A 24,320-nucleotide genomic window follows, 5' to 3' on the forward strand; every position below is an offset into this window, starting at 1 on the left:
TATCTATTGAGTGTGCTTCAAATAACTCTGCCCCTGTGTAAACATATCTAATTGTTCATCAGTATCTATAACCTTCTCCAAGTAGGCTGGCAGGCCAGTCACAGTTTATCTGTATATATAAAATCTAAACCAAAACAGCCAAGCTGTAAAAAAAGAGTGTGGCCCCCAAAAAGGCTAAGGTGAAAAAAGATGTGAAATCCAAGGTGGCGGCCAAGAAGTGGCTGTGATGGTAGGTTAATGGCAAAAATTTTAATTACGACAATTCAGGTGAATTTGTGTTACCTCCTCCACTAGGATTCGGCACCAAATTCACCTGAATTGTCGTAATTAAAATTTTTTGCCATTAACCTACCATTACAGCCATTTCTTGGCCGCCACCTTGGATTTCACATCTTTTTTCACCTTAGCCTTTTTGGGGGCCGCTCTTTTTTACAGTTTGGCTGTTTTGGTTTAGATATCACTTCTTTTTGTATTGCAAGCCACAAAACTGGCCATATGGCTTTGATGCTTCCTTTTAACTTGTTTTTTTTCTTTACTGCAGGAATTGTGGAACAAAGGAGTGTGAATAGCTTTTGTCTGATGAAATATTTGTATATTTAACATTGAATGATGATTATCACATACTGTAGTTAATAAGGTGACTTCTTACATAACTGAACTGTAGCTGAAACTCTCATTGTTTGTAGCTGAACTCTTTTCAGGTTGATTTATTTCTTGCTGAACTCTCTACAGGATGATTTGTTTCTAGCTGAACTCTCTACAGGGTGATATGTTTGCAGCTGAATTCTCTACTTGGTGGTTTCTTTGTAGCTGAACTCTCTACAAGGTGACTTGTTCTAGCTAAACTCTCTACAGGGTGGCTGAACTCTCTACAGGGTGATTTGTTTGCAACTGAACTCTATACAAGATGATTTGTTTCTAGCTGATCTTCCTATAGTGTAAGTTGATTGTAGCTGAACTCTCTACAGGATGGTTTCTTTGTAGCTGATCTCTCTACAGGGTGACTTGTTTCTAGCTGATCTCTCTACAAGGTTACTTGTTTCTAGCTGATCTCTCTATGCGGTGACTTGTTTCTAGCTGAACTCTCTATAAGGTTATCTGTTTGTAATTGAACTCTCTACAGGATGGTTTCTTTGTAGCTGGACACTCTACAGGGTGACTTGTTTCTAGCTGATCTCTCTACAGGGTGACTTGTTTCTAGCTGATCTCTCTACACGGTGACTTGTTTCTAGCTGATAAGATTATCTAATCAAAAACAGCCAAGCTGTAAAAAAAGGTGCGGCCCCCAAAAAGGCCATGGTGAAAAAAGATGTGAATCCAAGGTGGCGGCCAAGAAATGGCTGTGATGGTAGGTTAATGGTTACATTTTAATAACAACAATTCAGGTGAATTTGGTGCCAAGACCAAGCGGCACAAAATTCACCGGAATTGTCGTTATTAAAATGTAACCATTAACCTACCATCACAGCCATTTCTTGGCCGCCACCTTGGATTTCACATCTTTTTTCACCATGGCCTTTTTGGGGGCCGCACCTTTTTTTACAGCTTGGCTGTTTTTGATTAGATATCACTTCTTTTTGTATTTGTATACTGCAAAGCCGGCCTATGGCTGGCCTTGGGGCTTTTTTAACCCATGTGTTTTTTTCTTTACTACAGGAAGAAGAAAAGAACTTAAAGAAGAATTTTAGTACTTCAATTATTTTTGATTTTATTAGTCATTATACAAATTATATACATATATTTATTACATGCCCATTATTCCCCACAGGATATTTTTTTGCAGCTGATCTCTCTACTGGGTGACTTGAAATGTAGCTGAACTATATACAGGATGGTTTCTTTGTAGCTGAACTCTCTACAAGGTAACCTCTTCTAGCTGGTCTCTCTACAGGGTATTTTGTTTCTAGCTGAACTCTCTACAGGTGATTTGTTTGCAGCTGAACTCTCTACATGGTGGTGTCTTTGTAGCCAAACTCTCTACATGGTGGTTTCTTTGTAGCTGAACTCCCTACATGATGGTTTCTTTGTAGCTGAACTCTCTACAAGGTAACTTCTTCTCTACAGGGTGATTTGTTGTAGTTGAATTCTCTACAAGGTGGTTTGTATGAGGCTGAACTTTCTACATGGCAGTTTCTTTGTAGCTGAACTCTCTACAGAGTGATTTGTTTGCAGCTGAACTCTCTACATGATGGTTTCTTTGTAACTGAACACTCTACAAGGTGACTTCTTCTAGCTAATCTTTCTACAGGGTGAAATGTTGTAGCTGAACTATCTACAAGGTAACTTCTTCTAGCTGATCTCTATACAGGGTAATGTGTTTGTAGTTGAATTCTGTGCAGGTGGTTTCTTTGTAGCTGAACTCTGTACATGATGGTTTCTTTGTAGCTGAACTCTTTACAAGGTGACTTCTTCTAGCTGAACTCTCTACAGGGTAATTTCTTTGTAGCTGAACTCTCTATATGATGGTTTCTTTGTAACTGAACTCTCTACAAGGTAACTTCTTCTAGCTGATCTTTCTACTGGGTGATTTGTTTGCAGCTGAACTCTCTACATGGTGGTTTCTTTGTTGCTGAACTCTCTACAAGGTGAATTCTTCTACCTGATCTCTCTACAGGGTGATTTGTTTGTAACTGAACTCTGTACAAGTGCGTTTTTGTGGGTGATCTCACTGCAGGTTGATTTGTTTGTAGCTGAACTCACTAAAGGGTGATTTTGCTTGTAGCTGAACTCCTTGCATTGTATCTAGTTTCTATCTGATCTCTCTACAGGGTGATTTGTTTGTAGCTGATCTCTCTACAAGTTGATTTGTTTGTAGCTGATCTATCTGCAGGTTGATTAATTTGCAGCCGATCTCTCTACAAGGTAATTTGTTTGTAGCTGAACTGTCTGCAGGTTGATTTGTTTTAGCTGAACTCTCTACAGGGTGATTTACTTGTGTAGCTGAACTCCTTACATTGTGTCTAGTTTCTAGCTGATCTCTCTACAGGGTGATTTGTTTGTAGCTGATCTCTCTACAAGTTGATTTGTGTGTAGCTGATCTCTCTGCAGGTTGATTTGTTTGTAGCCGATCTCTCTACAGGTAATCTGTTTGTAGCTGAACTCTCTATAAGGTGATTTGTTTGTAGCTGATCTCTCTACAGGTAATCTGTTTGTAGCTGAACTCTCTATAAGGTGATTTGTTTGTAGTTGATCTCTCTGCAGGTTGATTTGTTTTAGCTGAACTCTCTACAGGGTGATTGCTTGTAGCTGAACTCCTTACATTGTGTCTAGTTTCTAGCTGATGTCTCTACAGGGTGATTTTTTGTAGCTGAACTCTCTTCAGGGTGATTTGTTTCTAGCTGATCTCTCTACAGGTAGATTTGTGTTGATTTGTTCATTGCTGATCGCTCTAAAGGTTGATTTGTTGCAGCTGAACACCCTGCAAAGTCTTTTGTTTATAGCTGATCACTCTAAAGGGTAATTTGTTTGTAGCTGAACTCTCTCTATAAGGTGATTTGTTTGTAGCTGATCTCTCTGCAGGTTGATTTGTTTTAGCTGAACTCTCTACAGGGTGATTGCTTGTAGCTGAACTCCTTACATTGTGTCTAGTTTCTAGCTGATGTCTCTACAGGGTGATTTTTTGTAGCTGAACTCTCTTCAGGGTGATTTGTTTCTAGCTGATCTCTCTACAGGTAGATTTGTGTTGATTTGTTCATTGCTGATCGCTCTAAAGGTTGATTTGTTGCAGCTGAACACCCTGCAAAGTCTTTTGTTTATAGCTGATCACTCTAAAGGGTAATTTGTTTGTAGCTGAACTCTCTCTATAAGGTGATTTGTTTGTAGCTGATCTCTCTGCAGGTTGATTTGTTTTAGCTGAACTCTCTACAGGGTGATTGCTTGTAGCTGAACTCCTTACATTGTGTCTAGTTTCTAGCTGATGTCTCTACAGGGTGATTTTTTGTAGCTGAACTCTCTTCAGGGTGATTTGTTTCTAGCTGATCTCTCTACAGGTAGATTTGTGTTGATTTGTTCATTGCTGATCGCTCTAAAGGTTGATTTGTTGCAGTTGAACACCCTGCAAAGTGTTTTGTTTGTAGCTGATCACTCTAAAGGGTAATTTGTTTGTAGCTGAACTCTCTCCACAGTGACTTGTGTGTAGCTGAATTCTGTGTAACTGAATTCTCTAGAGAGTGACTTAATTGTAGCTGAATTCTCTACACAGTGCATAACTTGTTTATAGCTGAACTTTCTTCAGTGTGACTTGTAATGTTCTGAATCTCTATAGTGATATATTTGCTTAACTCTCCACATGGTGACTGTCTTCTTGCTGAACTGTCTATAAGATTAACTGTTTGCAGCTGAACTCCCTACAGAATAACTTGTGATGTAATAAAATTCTATAATGGAGTAAATAAATTAGCCGAATGCTCTATTAGGGTGACTGTTCTATTAGAGTATCTCGATCTCGCATTTGCTACACGGAGTTGGCTTTCGAATCATAACTCAGTGGTTTGTAATCCGATTCTTCTGTACTACTGCAAGGACTTTCTATGAAGATTATTCCAGCTATACACCGATTTTCAGCTCATTGCTCTAAGCGGTTTGCCTAGTAGGCGTGAAAACTAATACATTTTTATTCATAAAAATCGATCGCGTAATTGTGACACAGGTTGGGTTTTGTGTCATATCTCCGTGGTCTTTATCTCGATTCCTTTCAAACCACCAAAAGGCACTCCTACGATGGTTACTCCATCTACATAGCAATTTTCAACTCATTCCATGAAGCGGTTTACCCTGTAGGCGTGACAACAAATCGATCTTGTTTTACGCGAATAATCGGTCATAACTCCTGAACCATTCATCGGATTTGTACCAAATTTGATGCTAGGATTCGCCTTTGGACTCCCTTTCTGTGTGCCAAATTTCAAGGCGATCGGAGTACGCGTTTGCGTGTTATAGCAATTTTTGCAAGTGTGCGAAAAGACGAAGAAAAAAAACGAAACTTTGGCAGCTCGTATCTCGGAAATGGCTGGAGCGATTTCCTTCAAATTTGGAATGTAGACTCCCTTGGCTGGCGGGCAACTGTGTAGCAAATTTGGTTCCAATCAGATAAGTGATCACCGAGATACAAAGGTGTGAAAATGACGTTTTCGTTCTTCCTGTCAATATACTCACGGTGTGGCGTGCCGGCTTCTTGGGCCGCACGACACACTATCGTGTGTCTTGATCTGTTTGTAATTGAACTCTCTACAGGATGGTTTCTTTGTACCTGATCTCTCTACAGGGTGACTTATTTCTAGCTGATCTCTCTACAGGGCGAACTCGTTTCTGGCTGAACTCTCTACAGATGATTTGTTTGTAGCCAAACTCTCTACATGGTGGTTTCTTTGTAGCTGACCTCTCTACAAGGTGACTTGTTCTAGCTGAACTCTCTACAAGATGGTTTGTTTCTAGCTGATCTCTCTATAGTGTAACTTGATTGTAGCTGAACTCTCTACAGGATGGTTTCTTTGTAGCTGATCTCTCTACAGGGTGACTTGTTTCTAGCTAATCTCTCTACAGGGTGACTTGTTTCTAGCTGATCTCTCTACAGGGTGACTTGTTTCTAGCTGATCTCTGGATGACTTGTTTCTAGCTGATCTCTGGATGACTTGTTTCTAGCTGATCTTTGGATGACTTGTTTCTAGCTGAACTCTCTATAGTGTTATCTGTTTGTAATTGAACTCTCTACAGGATGGTTTCTTTGTAGCTGATCTCTCCACAGGGTGACTTGTTTCTAGCTGATCTCTCTACAGGGTGAACTTGTTTCTGGCTGAATTCTTTACAGATGATTTATTTGCAGCTGAACTCTCTACATGGTGGTTTCTTTGTAGCCGAACTCTCTACAAGGTGATTTCTTCTAGCTGATCTCTGTACAGGGTGATCTGTTCGTAGCTGGACTCTCTACAGGGTGATTTGTTTGCAGCTGAGCTCTTTATATGATGGTTTTTTTGTAGCTGAACTCTACAAGGTAACTTCTTCTAGCTGATCTCTCTACAGGGTTGTTTGTAGCTGAACTATCTGCAGGGTGATTATTTGCAGTTGAACTCTCTACAAGGTGATCCTTCTAGCTGATCTCTCTACAGGATGACTATTTCTAGCTGAACTCTGTATATGGTGATCTGTTCATAGCTGAACTCTCTACAGGGTGATTTGTTTGCAGTTGAACTCTTTACATGATGGTTTCTTTGTAACTGAACTCTCTATAAGGTGATGTCTTGTAGCTGATCTCTCTACTGGATGACTTGTTTCTAGCTGATCTCTCTATAGAGTTATAACTTTCTCTATAGAGTTATAAAATGTTTGTGTAGCTGAACTCTTTACAAAGTGTTTTTTTTGATTGGTTGCTGAACTCTCCAGCTACATGGTGACTTGTTTGTACTACAGAGTGACTTGTTTGTAGCTGAAGTCTCTACAGAGTGACTTACTTGTAGCTGAACATTGTATAAAGTAACTTGTTTGTGGCTGATCTAGATGAACTCTCTACTGGGTAGCTTTTTTGTAGCTAAACCCTCTACGCAGTGACTTGTTTGTAGCTGAATTCTCTACAGGATAACTTGTTATAACTGAATTTTCTTCAGTGTGACTTATAATGTTCTGAATCTCTACAGCGACATATTTGTAGCTGAACTCTCTACAGGGTGACTTGCTTGTAGCTGAATTGTCTATAAGATTAACTGTTTGTAGCTGAACTCCCTACAGAATAACTTGCAATGCAATATAATTCTATAACGGAGTAAGTTATAAACGTAGCTGAATGCTCTATTAGGGTGACTGTTCTATTAGAGTATCTCGATCTCGCATATGCTACACGTAGTTGGCTTTGGAATCATAACTCAGTGGTTTGTAATCCGATGCTTCCGTACTACTGCAAGGACTTTCTATGATAATTATTCCAGCTACACACCGATTTTCAGCTCACTGCTCTAAGCGGTTTGCCTGTTAGGCGTGAAAACTAATAGTTTTTTTGTTCATAAAAATCGATCGCGTAATTGTGACAGGTTGGGTTTTGTGTCATATCTCGATGGCTTTTAACTGGATTCCTTTCAAACCACAAAAAGGCACTCCTACGATCAAGACACACGGTAGTATGTCGTGCGGCCCAAGAAGCCGGCGCGCAACACCCGTGAGTATATTGACAGGAAAAAGAAAACGCAATTTTCGCACCTCCGTAGCTCTGTGCTGCCTTGATAAAACAAGACGATTTTTGCTGTGGACACTCCCTCCAACTTCAGTACTCCACATTCCAAATTTGAGTGAAATCACTTCAGGCGTTCCCGAGATATGCGACTTCAAAAATTAGCTTAGTTTCTTCAGGTTTTTTTTCTTCCTCTTTTCGCACACTTACAAAAACTGCTATAAAACACGAATGCCTTATTCGATTGCCTTGCAATTTGGCACACAGAAGGGGGGTATAAAGGCACATCTTGGTACCAACTTTCGCTGGAATGCCATAAACAGGCAAAGAGTTATGAGCGATTATTCACGAAAAATAACACCAATATGTTGTCACACCTACAGGGTAAACCGCATATGGGAAGAAGCTGAAAATCGGTGGGTGAATAGGTTAACTATTGAACCTCAAACCTTTTGTGGTTTGATAGAAATCGAGCTAAAAACCAGGAAGATACAACGAAAAAACCAACTGTGTGTAACAATTATGCAACCGAGATTAGCTAATAAAAAAACGACTACTTGCCACGCCTACCAGATAAACCGCTTGGGGTAATGCTTTGAAATTCACTGTACAGATGGAGTAATCATCTTAGAAAGGCTCTTCAATGGTGTAGAAGAATCAGACTTAAAGCCACGGAGTTATAACACGAAATCCAACTTGGTGTAGCAAGTGAGAGATCGAGATACTGTAATAGAGCAGTCATCCTAATAGAGCAGTCACCCTGAACAGAATTCAAGAGATCAGTTAGAAACAAGTAACCTGTATAGAGATCAGCTACAAACAAATCACCCTGTAGAGAGTTCAGCTACAAACAATTCACCCTGTAGAGAGATCAGCTAGAAGAAGTTACCTTGTAGGGAGTTCAACTATGGAAAGAGATAGTTCAGCTAGAAGAAATAACCTTGTAGAGTTCAGCTACAAAGAAACCACCATGTAGAGAGTTCAGCTACAAACAAATCGCCCTGTAGAGAGATCAGCTAGAAGAAGTTACCTTGTAGAGAGTTCAGCTACAAAGAAACCATCATGTAGAGAATTCAGCCACAAACAAATCACCTGTAGAGAGTTCAGCTACAAACAAATCTCCCTGTAGAGAGATCAGCTAGAAGAAGTTTCCTTGTACAGAGTTCAGCTACACACAAATCACCCTGTAGAAAGATCAGCTAGAAGAAATCACCTTGTAGAGAGTTCAGCTTCAAAGAAACAATCATGTGAGAGTTCAGTTACAAACAAATTGCCCTGTAGAAAGATCAGCTAGAAGAAGTTGCCTTGTAGAGAGTTCAGCTACAAAGAAACCACCATGTAAGAGAGTTCAGCTGCAAACAAATCACCTGTAAAGAGTTCAGCTAGAAAGAAGTCACCCTGTAGAGAGATCAGCTAGAAACAAGTCAACCTGTAGAGAGTTCAGCTAGAAGAATTACTTTGTAGAGAGTTCAGTTACAAAGAAACTACCATGTAGAGAGTTCAGCTGCAAACAAATCCCCCTGTAGAGAATTAAGCTACAGACAAATCACCCTGTAGAAAGATCAGCTAGAAGAAGTTACCTTGTAGATAGTTCAGCTACAAACAAGTCATCCGGTAGAGAGATCAGCTAGAAGGATCACCTTGTAGAGAGTTCAGCTACAAAGAAATCACCCTGCTTCATCTTTTCTTCTCCCTGTGGTAAACAAAAAAATGATACATATAGGTTAAAAAGCCCCAAAGCTGGCCATAGGCCGGCTTTGGGGTATACAAATACAAAAAGAAGTGAAATCTAATCCAAAACAGCCAAGCTGTAAAAAAAGAGTGCGGCCCTGAGAAAGGCTATGGTGAAAAAAGATGCGAAATCCAAGGTGGCGGCCAAGAAATGGCTGTGATGGTAGGTTAATGGTAAAAATTTTAATAACAACAATTCAGGTGAATTTGGTGCCGCTTGGTCTTGGCACAAAATTCACCTGAATTGTCGTTATTAAAATTTTTACCATTAACCTACCACCACAGTCATTTCTTGGCCGCCACCTTGGATTTCACATCTTTTTTCACCATAGCCTTTCTGAGGGCCGCACTCTTTTTTTACAGCTTGGCTGTTTTGCATTAGATAGTTATTCCATCTACATAGCAATTTTCAGCTCATTCCTTCAAGCGGTTTACCCTGTGGGCGTGACAGACTTTCGACCTTATTTTACGCAAATAATCGGTCATAATTCCGTGAATGTTCATCGGATTTCTACCAAACGTGGTACTGAGATTCACCTTAATGAGCCCTTTAAGTGTGCCAAATTTCAGCCCGATTGGAGCACGCATTCGTGTTTTATGGCGGATTTTGCAAAGTGTGCAAAAAGAAGTAGAAGAAGAAAAAAACCAAGAAAAAAAACCCAAACTGTGGCCGCTCGTATCTCGGAAATGGCTGGAGCGATTTTCTTCAAATTTGGAATGTGAACTTCCCTACCTAGCCAGCACGTCTGTAGCAACTTTGGTTTCAATCGGATAAGGAATCACGGAGCTACAAAGGTGTGCAAATCGCGTTTACTTTCTTCCTGTAAATATACTCACTGTGTGGCGTGCCGGCTTCTTGGGCCGCACGACACACTACCATGTGTCTTGATATACATATGGTTATTATTGTACACAATTACATTAATATTATAAATCTCTGGTATGGTATTGTGAATTTTTGTTATATTATGCTTGAAGGCGTGGAGTATATTAGAAAACAAGGTGGAGTATATGAGATTTATTACCCACCCAAAACAGCCTAAATAGAGTCTAAATAATAATATATTGTTCTTTTACTGCTGTGAATGGTTATCAAGATACTGCTGCATGTAATAAATACTACACAACAACTATGTACCACTACCTGTCAGAGCTATACAGTGATTGTTGACAGGTGCCTTTTGCCACATTGTTGTGCAGCTGGGAAAACATGTTAAGCTGTATCTCACCTGCCTAGCTATTGATGTACAAGCCTAAATGCTGCTGTTTCTTGTCCATTGCAATTATGGTATGCATTCATGTGATGTGAAATAATGAGAGGTTGAATGGCTTTGATGGAATGTCCCTTTCATGTTCATGTGGCTGCTTTTGACAGATGAATTAATGCATACTCTTCTTATTTGAAATTGGCCTTCTTTGAGAGGTGGTCTTTCTATACAGGTCTGTAGTATACTGATTAAATGAATAAATATCTTAGGCACACATGACAAGAAAGTTCTATAGAAACCTGTGTAATCCCTGCAGCCCTCCTGTATCTACCTCCTGTATTAGGAAAGCTCAAAATTATGTTATTGCACATTTCTACCATTGGGCTTTGCACAACCATATGAAATAATCAGTTTGTACATGACCTTAAGGTAAGGTAAACCCAACCCAAGTTTCTGAAGTTACTTTCTGGGATTAAGCAACCAAACAAATAAATTATACCTACATTGTGCCTAATAATTATATAATATTGTGTATGTTAATTATTGTTGTGGTAATTATTTTAGGGAGAATATCGAAGGAGTATTCATGGCTTACTTTCAGTGGAAGCAAACCAATCACAGCACTATGGTCAGTGATTTATCTCATATACTTCTTATCACATGTATTTCATTGTTACAGGTAGTAATCAGGGATATTGTACTAACAGTGTACAACAAACAAATTCAGTACAACAGCCGGTGTACCCACATCAGTTAAGAGCTCCATCTTATTCCATGACGTCTAATTTGCCATATCAATCACAATTTACACTCCATGTTCAGTCAAGCCGGTTTCAACAAACTCAAAGTCCATTTGCTCCTGTTGGTCTAAACAGAGTAGATGTGACTTGGCCTAATTTTGGTGGCACCTTATCTCATCCAGTTTCAATTGCTAATACTGTTCCTAGTATTAATCTTATGACTGCTGTTACTACAACTGCTCCAGGGAATCAATCTTTGTATCCCATACAGTCAACATTATCACAATTAGTATCAGTTAGTAGTTTGATGCCAGTTAACTATTCTTCTGGTCAGCTAAGTTCTCTTCATGTTTCCTCAGTTAGTGGTCCCTCGGCATTGCAGGTGTGGTAATATTTGTATTGCATGATAGTTTGTGTGGGCACTGAAACCAAATAACCAACAACAAGAAATAACAATTGTATGTAGTTGCTACTTGTTTAGTAAAGAAAGTTGTTACTGTAAGCTACCAATAATATTAACAATACCTTTATATCCTCCACTCATCTAAACATTCCTTGAGCCTGGTTACTTACTTCATTTCTACACATTTTCAGCTGTAAATGGTCAGGAGGGAGACCTACTGATATCAACTGTTGTAAATGGGTAGATAATATCAAGTGGAATATTTCTGTCCACTTGATATTATCTCCCCATTTACCACAGTTGATATCTGTAATCAGTAGGTCTCTCCCCTGACCATTTACAGCTGAAAATGTGCAGAGTTGAAGTAACCAGTTAACTGAACCATGGCTCAATCACTGGAACTTTGTATGCTTGCACATTTCTTTTACTGAAAGATTATCAAACAACTACGTATATAACCATTACGATTACGTCACACCTAAAATTTCTACAAAAGTGAGAGTACATGGTTCTTCTCGTTGTTCTGTTCTTTATATGCGACCAGATTTTACAAAACCAATCCGAATTGCACATTAGGCAAAATCAAACTAATACCACCAGTAGATAGCTATACTATCATACTATTGGTTTTGACCCTCAGCATTACTCGGTTGCAAACTACTGGACACTGGGTTTTAGCAGACGACTTTTTTGGGTGATGTGACAAGCTTGAATGGCACTGGTTTCTAGCCTTGTAAAGCACCTAGCTTGACAAGACTCAGTGATGTACTGGTGGATGACCTGATATAGTTGGCCAAATGTTTTCTGTGTTGATTTTTCCACATATCACCTAAGAATCTAGCAGAGCCCTGTAATCTTGTGTCTGGACTTTAATTGTGGTCTGCCTTCATTTTGTGAGCACTTGTGATACTACTTCATTTGTCCCACTGCTCAAATTTTCTACCTTATTTCGTGGGAAACTCTACAAGCAGCTATAAGTACTGGAGGTGGTCTACATAAAAGGTAAAAAATTGATTTATCTCTTGTTTGAATTTCATACACATGCTTGTTATTCTTGGGAAATTATAATTGCTTGAATTAGTTGAAACCATTTGTCTCAAAACTTCTGATGTGCGATTTTTCCAAAATCCAGTCACACATCTTGGTGGTTTCTGGTTTTAGCAAAGTGGCATACTTGAACTCCAGTTGTGGGGGCACACCATACTTCTTGGTAGGCCTGCGTGAAATACTATACTGGCATAAAGTATAATAAGCTGGAGTGCTATGCTAGCACAATGGTACATAATAGGTCAATATACACTCCCTAATAGAACAGTCAGTAGAAAATGCAAATTGCAATAGAGCACTCAAATGGATTGTGAGCACTCTAATTCATTGTATTGAATACTCTAATAGCGTATTCACTGATTATAAGTAAGATTATGGTAGGAATGTTGTTAACCTAGGAGTATAATGCAAGTATAATATTGGGGACACCAAAGAGCATAATAGGTGAAATTTGGGAAATAGCAAAATGAAATTTTGGTAAACGTTTGACCCCATGGAATCCTTTGAGACCCCCAAATCCGCTGCTTCTCTTGTTCACATCATCATTATCCAGACTGGTAGCATGCTTTCCTTCATGACTTTCTTTGTGTTTCTTCACATGATGTGTCAAGCAAACCACATATAATAGCTATAGCTAAGTGCTACTATTACCATGTTAACAAAGCTGGTAAGATAACTTGATGAACTTCTAAATGAATACAATTTATCAATAATCATCATGTGGTGCATTATACATTTAGCTACTTGGCAAAGATTTGCTGACTATTTGCAAATATCCGTATAGTGCTGTCATTAACTACAATTGTGACTGTCTCTGGGAAAACCGGTCTTATCGCCCATTTAAAAGTATCGAGAAACGTCGGTTTTAAATATTCTGTGTGTTGTAGCTGGCCAATGGCGGTAGCTACGCATACCAAATTTTCACACGTTTCACAACAATTTCTTACCTTCCTGATCATCCACTGAAGAAGTAGTCAACAGCTAAGTTTCCCGCCATTTTAGATAGTTTTTAACCGAGGTTGTCTGTATCAGGCGAGCTCCAGAAGGGGTGGGAGGCAGGGGCCCTGGAAGGAGGGCAAGATGGTGTTCAAAAATTGAAAAGAGACGTGCTAGGATGAATTAGGCCAAGTTATAGGCCATTCAGGGCTCAGAACTGGCTAAAATGAAAGGAAATTTACAGCACAGGTCATTGTCCAACACCACAGAGCTGTGCAGCCACACACAGCCATCTCCTGGTCGGCCAGGGCTCCATCAAGACCCCAGACCACTCGTACGGCTCGCCACTGTGCTCTAGAAAAGCAGCCAGCAAAAGCAGACCACTTTACTCTGGTCGACTGTGGCAGTGAAACTTGATAGTGCATTCATTAAGCTTTGTGTTTGTGTGAAAAAATCAAACTTCCTGTCTTGGGCAATAAGAACGGTTTTCGTAGATCCAGTCACAATTGTGTAATATTGTGACTGGTTTTGTGAAAAGGGGTCTTCCTACATACACATCCAATTCACCAACTTTAATGATTCATAACTTCAGACAGGTTGAAAGAAACTAATGACATCAAATCTGGTCAATAGTTAGCACCAACATTTCTAATGAATAAAAAAATTAGTTCTACAGTATATAAAGCTCCTATACAGATAGTCCTGTGTTCAAAAATCCAATTTGCACCACTGTGTTTAGTATTCATGAACTTGCAGAAAAAGTTCACAAACAAGTATAAGAAAAACTAGAAATTTAAACTAGAGTAGGGACAACATAGTACCACGATAAATAGTACTGAAACAAGCTGGATTGGAGTAATATGTAATGTCCTATTTCTGTAAAACAATAAGAAGTAAATATCCCTACTGTGCATTTCAATTTCCACAGCACATTGTAGGGATATTTGCTTCTTATTGTTTTACAGCAATTGGACATTACATACTACTCCAATCCAGCTTGTTTCAGTACTTTTTATCATGGTAATACATTGTCCCCATTCTAATTTAAAATTCCTAACTTTTCTTATGCTTGTGTAAGAATAGATCTTCCTGCAGACACATACTATGAACTATTTTGTTGACGTACACGATTTTCAGAACTATGGAAGCAAAAAATGTAAATATGAACAAAAAGAATAGGGACTGTGAGTTTTAATAATAAAAAGCTGCATAAGCATTCAAGCAGTAATAGGGATGGTAATGTACACCACAAATTCCTATTTAATTCGATTTTTTTTTGTTTCCTTATAGTATTTACACACTGAGCTTGTACCCACCTGTTGTGTCTTGTACTACATCTTTTGCTAATTGAATATTCAATAGATGAAGCATGTATATGAACAGTCATATATACATAGCACAGAATTTTAATGCTGAAAAGTTAGTAAAACAAGGATTTTTACAGGATGTTCCTGAGCCTGCTACTATCACACCACTAAATGAACCGATGATCACACAACCCAACCAGATGCCTGCAATATTCCCTCTATCAACTTCATTGCTACCACCAGCATCTCGAGTGCCTTTTGTTACTGAATCATCACTTGGAGAAAGATTGAAAGCTGATGGTAGTCAGTTCACAAGGTATAGTAAAAGGGATGTCATTTTCATCAAATTTATAATAATTATTATCATGTCATGACTAAATATACAGGGTGTATGTTGTCAATGTTTTACCAAAAGCACATATGTTAAATTTTGACATGCATACCAATTTCATAATACTAGATAATAGTAGATATAAAATAAAACATCATTATTATAGTAGACATTAAGGTCTGTACATATAATTAAACTAGTAGTAAGCATAATAGTTGGCATGTTAATGTATCATACAATACGGTAGTAGGGATCGTGAAGGTTTGCACTTTCTCACATAGTACTGTTTAAGTAGGGATCACATCAAAAGTGTTACGTGCTGCCAAAAATGCCGCCTTTAAAAATCAAGTCGTTATCCACACCAGCAGAAAAGGCTGTGAAGTTTCTGGATGCTGTAAGATATCTCAACGATGATTTTTAAAGGCAGAATTTTTGGCAGCACGTAACACTTTTGATGCGATCCCTACTTAAACAGTACTATCATACTGTTTGATAGTTTTGAGACATATACACTGTTAAAATGAAGAGCAACCACAACTCTCAAGGAGTTCCCAGTGTAGGGAGGATTTAACACCCCTGGAGAGTAACCATTACTCTAAAGGAGTAACTGGGGAGTAACACATGCTCTGAAGGTGGTGTCGCTTACTCTTCAGAGTAATGGTTATTCTCTTCAGAGTGTTGGTTACTCTCCATGGGGTGTTAAATCCTCCCTACACTGGGAACTCTCAGAGTGGTGGTTACTCTTTATTTTTAACAGTGTAGATAAAAAGCTGCACATTTTTGCAAAACATTTTAGAAAATTCTGATAAGTTTGGTAACTGCTCAAGATCATTGGTTGTACACTTCTCTTCATTATGTATATGGTATATAGGTTACCCAGAACAATATCACTGTTGGAAATATTTAAACAACATTATCCCAACCTTGTGCACTTATTGCCAATGGATGATAACATTTTCTTTGCAAATTTATATGGAAAAAATCTCTTACCTGGTGATTTGAAAGCGAACATTAAGTCATTATCCACACCAGCAGAAAAGGCTATGAAGTTTCTGGATGCTGTAATTGAGCCAGCTATTAACAATAACGAGAGAGCACAGTTCAAGTTGCTGCTATCAATCATGAATGATAGTGATAACATCACAGTGAAAAGTTTAGCTGAAGAAATTATGAGTGCATTAAACTATGAGCAATTGAATGGTCAGACAGGTGAGCACATTGTTCAACATAATTATATTGTACAGACTCCTTGCACCCTTATAAAATCATATCCAGCAAGAGCTCATTAGCACATCCAGTAGTACACTAATGAGCTCCTGGATATAGTAATCGAAAATTTTACTTCATGTATAGTATTTCTTTCATTAGGAAATTCCTTGCAATCATGTACTGTTCACCAAACTTCCAAAAGTAAGTTGCTAGCTGCAGTGTACATTTGTGTATACATCCATATTACTATATTCTTTGTTTCCACAGGGCCAGTAGTTTTTGATGGTCTACACAACAATTTATGCACCACATACAAAAAGAACAGATGCAAACCTGCTGGAGCAGAATGGCCACCCAACCAGCCTAAATCAATTGTTAGTGTTGCACTTATGCATTACAGAGGTGGACGAACACGACAAGAACTGTTTGAAATAGCTAAACGATATAAAGAAGGTTCTTATGGAGTAGACAAAGTAGTTTCATCACATTTTGAACCCCCTTCTGCAAAGAAAGCACATTTTGATCACTCTAGGGTAACAAAAGATATTGATGATATATTTAGACCTGATCCTACAAGTGATTCAAAAACTGATATAAGTTCCAGTTCCAATGACTTTCCTAAGAGTGTACTAATAGAGGGTGCACCTGGTATAGGTAAAACTGTGTTAGCAAAGGAAATAGCATATCGTTGGGCCAATGGTGATGTATTGGTACAAATTGATTTACTATTTTTGATTTACCTTAGAGATCCAAAAGTACACAAAATGGAAACTATTGAGCATCTTCTTCAAGTTTACACCTCTTGTAACACTGCCTCTCTTCTGAGCGAGTACTTGAAGGAGACATGTGGAAAAAATGTGGCTTTTGTGTTTGATGGATTTGATGAATATCCAACCTCACAACGACAGAACTCTTATATTGTAGACCTCATTACTGGTAACTTTCTAGCTGAAGCCTTAGTGGTTGTAACTTCCAGACCAAGTGCTACAATATTTTTACATGACCACGTTGATAGAAGGATTGACATCCTTGGATTTGCCAAAGAAGAACGAGAGTTGTACATCTCAGAATCACTCAAAGACTCACCTGATAAGATACCAGAACTTTATAAATATCTCAAGCGTCAACCTACAATTAATGGATTTTGCTATATTCCTCTTCATCTAGCAGTGCTCCTGTACTTGTTCCAACACCAGAGTCGTTTACCTGAGACACTAACTGAAATGAATGAATCCTTTATTATTCATACAATATATCGATTTCTACAAAAGAAATTAACTCCATGTGGTATGGTGTACAAATTATCAGATATACCTAAACCTGTTCTTGATACTGTTGTAAAATTGTCACAGCTTGCTTTTAAAGGTTTACAGGAAAATCAATTAGTATTTACTTTTGATGAGATCAAAGAAGTGTGTCCTGACATTAATGACATACCAGGAGCTATTAACATGTTTGGTTTACTACAAGCTGTAGAACATTATCCTCAAGAAGGAGCAGGAACAACCACTTCATTTAATTTTCTTCACTACACAATGCAAGAATATTTAGCTGCTTACTATGTTTCTACCCTTAGTGATGAACAGTCATCACTGATGAAAAAGACATTTTGGGATGATCATTTTAATTTTATGTGGATGATGTATGTTGGCATTAATGGGGTAAATTCAGACCATTTTGTCCAGTTCATTAGTGAAGGAAATGTATATAAAAGAAAAGATAGTTTGAGAGTATCGGGTTCTATTCAAAAAGACAAGCGAAAATGCTTACATGTATTTCAATGTTACATGGAGGCTAAGAATAAGACAGAAGTACCAGACATAATTTCTTCAATGTTTAAGGATGGTAAAGTTAGAATTATTAGTATAACATTACTACCTAATCACATTTCATCATTAATGTCCTTCCTGTCTCATTCTTCAATCAAATTGAAGATACTAGAATTGGAGAATTGCCACCTTGGAGATATTGGAATGAGTATTTTGGAACAATTTATAATTGACAGTGTAGAAATAACATCATCACTGGAGTATGTTGACCTCAGTGGAAATAACTGTTCCCCTTGGGGTGTGTACTGTGCGATCATCAGACAATGTAGTCTTGATAGTTTAACATTGTGTGGAGACTATGGAATAGATGAACACTTTGTTAACATACAGAATGGTTTTAAAACAAATCCAAAGTTGGTATCAATTACACTGTGTAATATTGGAGAAGTTGGAGTTAAGTCAATAAAAGCAAATTTATTTAACATTCAGACACTCAATGTGCTTAATTTACCATACGGTAAAGTTAATAGTAAACAAATTAAAAATTTCACAAATGTTCTTCACACAACACTGTCACCTCAAAGTACAACTAGCAATGCTACTAGTAGTAAAGTGATAGACATAAATATTTTATGGGATAAATCAAATGATTCGTCATCTGTTATATTACACATGCTCAGTGGAGATGTTAAAGTATCACCACTAACATTTGTCTTGTGGACATTAGAAACACTTGATATTTCTCATAATAATATATTATCTGTTAGTGAAATAGTAGCCATTTGTGATTGTCTCAAAAATAGCACCACTTTAACAGATCTTCATGTGTCAGATATGTACTTTACTAGTATAGAAGTAAAACCAATTCTCGAAGCTCTTCACGTAAGTAACATATTACAAAAACTTGACATTTCAAACAATGACATCAGTGATGATGGTATGTTAGCCATTAGTAATTGGCTTAAGAATAATACAACATTGCAAGTATTGAATGTGTCCAGTAATCACATTACTAGTACAGGAACAAAAGAATTGGAAAGTGTTTTTCAAGTTAATAGTGTGTTGCAAAAACTTGACATCTCAAATAATAGGTTATCTGATGATGGAGCACTGGATATTAGTAATTGTCTCAGCCATATTAGTTCTCTATTAGAACTCAATATTTCACACAATGAAATAGCTGATGAAGGAGCATTTCAAATAGCAAAATCCATTGCATCAAATTCATCACTACTACACCTTGATATCTCCAAAAACTACATTGGTATTAATGGATTGATGTTTATTATAGAAGTGTTAAACAACAACTCATTACAAGTTCTCAACACAATGTATAATAATGTTACGAAGTCGGATTATGCAAAAATTCAGCAGTACACTAAAAATTTGTTCTTATCAGTTTCAATGAATATTTACACATCTTGGAATAAGGTAATAATGACTGATGATGATTGTTGTTTTATGACAACAAAGTTTTGTTTGTTGTACAAAACATTTGATGAACATGAATATATGGATACTTTAGATGTTAATAAAATCAAAGAAGATATCTGGCCAATTAAGAAAATAACAAGTGTTCTGTACAGAGTAAAATTCTTAGCCAGATGTATTAAGGAAGATACCGTACTACAAGCAATAGATTTGTCTGAAAAAATTATTGGGATGAAGAACTTAAAAGCATTTGTTGAAGCCATTACAGTAAACAAAACTTTACAAAAACTTGATATTTCAGCTAACCAGGTATATGATAATGGAGCTGTGGCCATGGGTGACTGTTTAAAAGATAATCATAGCTTATTAGAACTCAACATGAGCATGAATAACATTCATTGTGAAGGAGTACAGAAATTAGCTGAAGCTGTTAAAGTAAACAGAAGCTTACGAAAGCTTAATATTTCGTGGAACAAAATATCTGACAGTGGAGCAGCTGTCATGAGTGACTGTTTAATGAGTAATAATTCCTTAAATGAACTAAACATGAGTAGCAATAAGATCAATAGTGAAGGAGGAAAGAAATTGGCTGAAGCTCTTAAAATAAATACAAGTTTAGAAAAACTTGATATTTCATCTAATCGGATATCTGATGATGGAGCAGTGGCTATGGGTGACTGTTTGAAGAATAACAATTCCTTAAAAGAACTCAACATGAGTAGCAATAGATTTTGTAGTGAAGGAGCAAAGAAATTGGCAGAAGCTCTTAAAGTAAATACAAGTCTAGAAAAACTTGATATTTCATATACTCGGATATCTGGTGAAGGAGCAGTGACTATGGGTGACTGTTTAAAGAATAATAATTCCTTAATAGAACTCAACATAAGTAACAACAAATTTTGTGGTGAAGGAGGAAAGAAGTTGTCTGAAGCTCTTAAATTAAATACAAGTTTAGAAAAACTTGATATTTCATCTAATCAGATATCTAGTGATGGAGCAGTGGCTATGGGTGACTGTTTAAAGAATAATGATTGCTTAAAAGAACTGAATATAAGTAGCAATGGATTTTGTAGTGAAGAAGGAAAGAAATTGGCTAAAGCTCTTAAAATAAATACAAGTTTAGAAAAACTTGATATTTCATATAATCGGATATCTGATGATGGAGCATTGGCTATTGGTTACTGTTTTAAAAATAATGATTCTGTAAAAGAGCTCAACATAAGCAATAATAATTTTCATTGTGAAGGAGGAAAGAAATTGGCTGAAGCTCTTAAAGTAAATACAAGTTTAGAAAAACTTGATATTTCATCTAATCAGATATCTGGTGATGGAGCAGTGGCTATGGGTGACTGTTTAAAGAATAATGATTCTTTAAAAGAACTCAACATAAGTAATAATAAACTTCATGGTGAAGGAGGAAGGAGATTGGCTGAAGCTCTTAAAGTAAATAAAAGCTTACAAAAACTTGATATTTCATTTAATCAGATATCTGGTGATGGAGCAGTAGCTTTGGGTAACTGTTTAAAGAGTAATGATTCTTTAAAAGAACTCAACATAAGTAATAATAAATTTCATGGTGAAGGAGGAAGGCAATTGGCTGAAGCTCTTAAAGTAAATAAAAGTTTAGAAAAACTTGATATTTCACATAATTGGATACCTGATGATGGAGCAGTGGTTATTTGTGACTGTTTAAAGAACAATAATTCCTTAAAAGAACTCAACATGAGTAAAGCTATTTTAACATTGTTTTGTGGTGAAGGAGGAAAGAAATTGGCTGAAGCTCTTAAAGTAAACGCAAGTTTAGAAAAACTTGATATTTCACATGATTGGATATCTCATGAAGGAGCAGTGGCTATAGGTAACTGTTTAAAGAATAATAATTCCTTAAAACAACTCAATATAAGTAACAATAACTTTCATGGTGAAGGAGGAAAGAAATTGGCTGTATCTCTTAAAGTAAATACAAGTTTAGAAAAACTGGATATTTCATCTAATCAGATATCTGATGATGGAGCAGTGGCTATAGGTAACTGTTTAAAGAATAATAATTCCTTAAAACAACTCAACATAAGTAACAATAACTTTCATGGTGAAGGAGTAAAGAAATTGGCTGAAGCTCTTAAAGAAAATACAAGTTTAGAAAAACTGGATATTTCATCTAATCAGATATTTGATGATGGAGCAGTGGCTATAGGTAACTGTTTAAAGAATAATAATTCCTTAAAACAACTCAACATAAGTAACAATAACTTTCATGGTGAAGGAGTAAAGAAATTGGCTGAAGCTCTTAAAGAAAATACAAGTTTAGAAAAACTGGATATTTCATCTAATCAGATATCTGATGATGGAGCAGTGGCTATAGGTAACTGTTTAAAGAATAATAATTCCTTAAAACAACTCAACATAAGTAAAGATAACTTTCATGGTGAAAGAGTAAAGAAATTGGCTGAAGCTCTTAAAGTAAATACAAGTTTAGAAATACTTGATCTTTCACGTAATTGGATATCTGATGATGGAGCAATAGCTATGGGTGACTGTTTAAAGAATAATGATTCCTTAAAAGAACTTAACTTGCATTGCAATGTATTTTATAGTGAAGGAGGAAAGAAGTTGGCTGAAGCTCTTAGAGTTAATAAAAGTTTAGAAAAACTTGATATTTCATCTAATCAGATATCTAGTGATGGAGCAGTGGCTATGGGTGACTGTTTGAAGAATAATAATTCCTTACGAGAACTGAACATGAGTGGGAATAAGATTCATAATGAAGGACAAAAGAAACTGGCTGAGGCTCTTAAAGTAAATAAAAGTTTGATAATTCAGATGTCACTGATTAGAATTAAATTTTGATTTTGGAGTAGTGGCTATGGGTGACTGCTTAATTGTACTCAACATGTGTAACAATGACTTTTATAGTGAAGGAGAAATGAATTAATATTTGCTAATGCTCTTAATACTTTAGAAAAAACTTGGTATTACACAAAACACGAAACTATAATATACTGTAGATAGTGCACTGATAGCCAATCTGAAGGCCATGATCATGAACACTGTACAGCTAATAACAGCTAATAACATAATTTACCACAATGAAACTCAACTCAATAGTTTATTGATCATGCTTATACCTAGTGTGAACTCATTTAATTGTTTATACACAAATTCTAATACTATAATGAAGTTTGTACTGGAATTAATAATTAATGTGCATCAGCTATGCACTGATTGAGTGCTGCCCTACAGCACTGTATCCGGACTATCAGTATTGCTACTAGTATATCAAAAATTCTATAAAAAGCACTGAAACAAGGATTATCAAGCTACATTGGTGAATTCAAATCACAATCAAACAATACAACTGATGATCCATACTCACAATGAAACTTAGATATAGATGTTGGCATGTGACAGTAGAGATCATTGTTTGCATTGTATGATTGTGATTTGAATTCACCATTGTAGTTTGATAATCCTTGTTTCTGTGGTTTTTATAGCAGCATAGATCCCTACTTTACTTTTAAATTCAATATTTATAAAATCATCATACAAAATTTCAAGAGGGGAAATTTTTACTTCCTCAGGATCTTTTATGCATTGACTTTATAATGCAAGTTACAAAATCAGTGGTATAGTTGGTACGCATTCACTTGAGCCCCCTCCAAATATAGTAATATCAAAGAGGTGAACATCTGTTCACTCCCAATGGTTTTGTATTGGAACAAGCATGTTTTCATGTTGTAAACATGTTTGCGCATCTGAATCGTCCTTACTAAATGTATGGGATATTTTTTAAAACCTCATAACTCACTTGTTCTTTCCCGTATGAAAGCGCTTTTTGATTAACGTTTCCGGCGTTTAAAGGGCTTCACAGCACTACTAAATGTTTGGGCAGCTGGCCCATGTAACAAGAGTTATTAACAAGAAACGAGGACTCAGTGAACACTGAACAGACTATAGTAATGTATATTAGGTATCATGGAGGTCTAGGCTTTCTTCCCCAAAAATATCACCCAGAACCAGCTTAATGTTTCGTTCTGACAGCTTGGCAGCATTGGTTAGGCATGAACAAGCCAAAAAATTTCTTCAGCCCTCACCCTAAATCCTGCAACAAGCTAGTTGCTATGAATTTTTAATTGAGCTGATATCACAGCATAATTCATACCCAAAATTAATACTGACTGTATTTATTCCATCTATGTTTTGGAACCAATAGTCCAAAAATTCTATACCTTGGCCCAAACAAAAAACAGACCACAGCACTCAATAGCAAATAACATTAGAATCATTTATAGATTTGAGGTGCGTTCTGTCTTGTTATAGGAAGTTTTTAAAAATAGTTGTTCCAATACTGAATAAAGATGGGGTAGTATTGGAACACACTTTTTGCTGTGTATTCTACCAACTACCTGCCTGACTGACACCTTCAGCCAAACATAACTCAACAATGGACACTGCTTGAAGGGACTTGGTTTACCAGCAGGTATATTATCTGATTGTTTTACTCAGGGACGTAGCTAGCCAGACGGTGGTGGGCACCCCCCACAAAGCACTCGACATTGTTCACAATTGCACAAAAGGCTAATGACCCAATGATGGGCTAGCCAACATATGATGTATTATTACAGCTTATGTAACTAGCTACATAACTACTTCATTACTGATTGCTACCAATTATCACTTATCAATGGAAATATTTTCGTCGAGCATTATCGCACGTGCCACAACTGTACTCCAACAAATTCGTCCACAATCATTGTGTCACAGTTACCTACGTCAACCACAGTCTGTGCTGCAGTCCTAGCAAACTGGCATAGTATGACGAGCTCACTGACTTCAGCCGGCGAAATTCAAACGCCATGTATTGGCACGAAATCCCAACTCTATACCTTTCCTGTTACCAGAATTTGTAAGCTTGTGACGGATCATCTGACTGACTGACAAAGTGAAAAAAATTAAACTGGCATGCCACTACACTGTACGAAGATCCAGTGTGATTAACTCGGCTCGGGAAAGTAAAGTTGGTCCATTTAACACTTTATCACCTCGTAGGTTTGT

The 24,320-nt window shown here is 37.1% G+C and overlaps 1 protein-coding gene across 3 annotated transcripts in view; it reads left to right on the forward strand.

The window, feature by feature from the left end:
• The window catches only part of LOC136257570 (protein NLRC5-like), a 43,377-nt gene extending 20,930 nt beyond the window's left edge, over positions 1-22,447 (forward strand). For 2 of the 3 annotated variants that reach the window (XM_066050803.1, XM_066050801.1), the window contains 6 exons: positions 10,660-10,723; positions 10,775-11,217; positions 14,666-14,844; positions 15,731-16,068; positions 16,228-16,269; positions 16,336-22,447. In XM_066050803.1, coding sequence (XP_065906875.1) covers positions 10,660-10,723; positions 10,775-11,217; positions 14,666-14,844; positions 15,731-16,068; positions 16,228-16,269; positions 16,336-22,115 — 6,846 coding nt within the window. In that variant the 3' untranslated portion in view covers positions 22,116-22,447. The remainder of the gene's footprint in view (positions 1-10,659; positions 10,724-10,774; positions 11,218-14,665; positions 14,845-15,730; positions 16,069-16,227; positions 16,270-16,335) is intronic. The other variant, XM_066050802.1, reaches the window with a different exon arrangement.
• The last annotated feature ends 1,873 nt before the right edge of the window (positions 22,448-24,320 follow it).

This window comes from Dysidea avara, chromosome 6 (assembly GCF_963678975.1).
Source record: "Dysidea avara chromosome 6, odDysAvar1.4, whole genome shotgun sequence".
Classification (NCBI taxonomy): Eukaryota; Metazoa; Porifera; class Demospongiae; order Dictyoceratida; family Dysideidae; genus Dysidea; species Dysidea avara.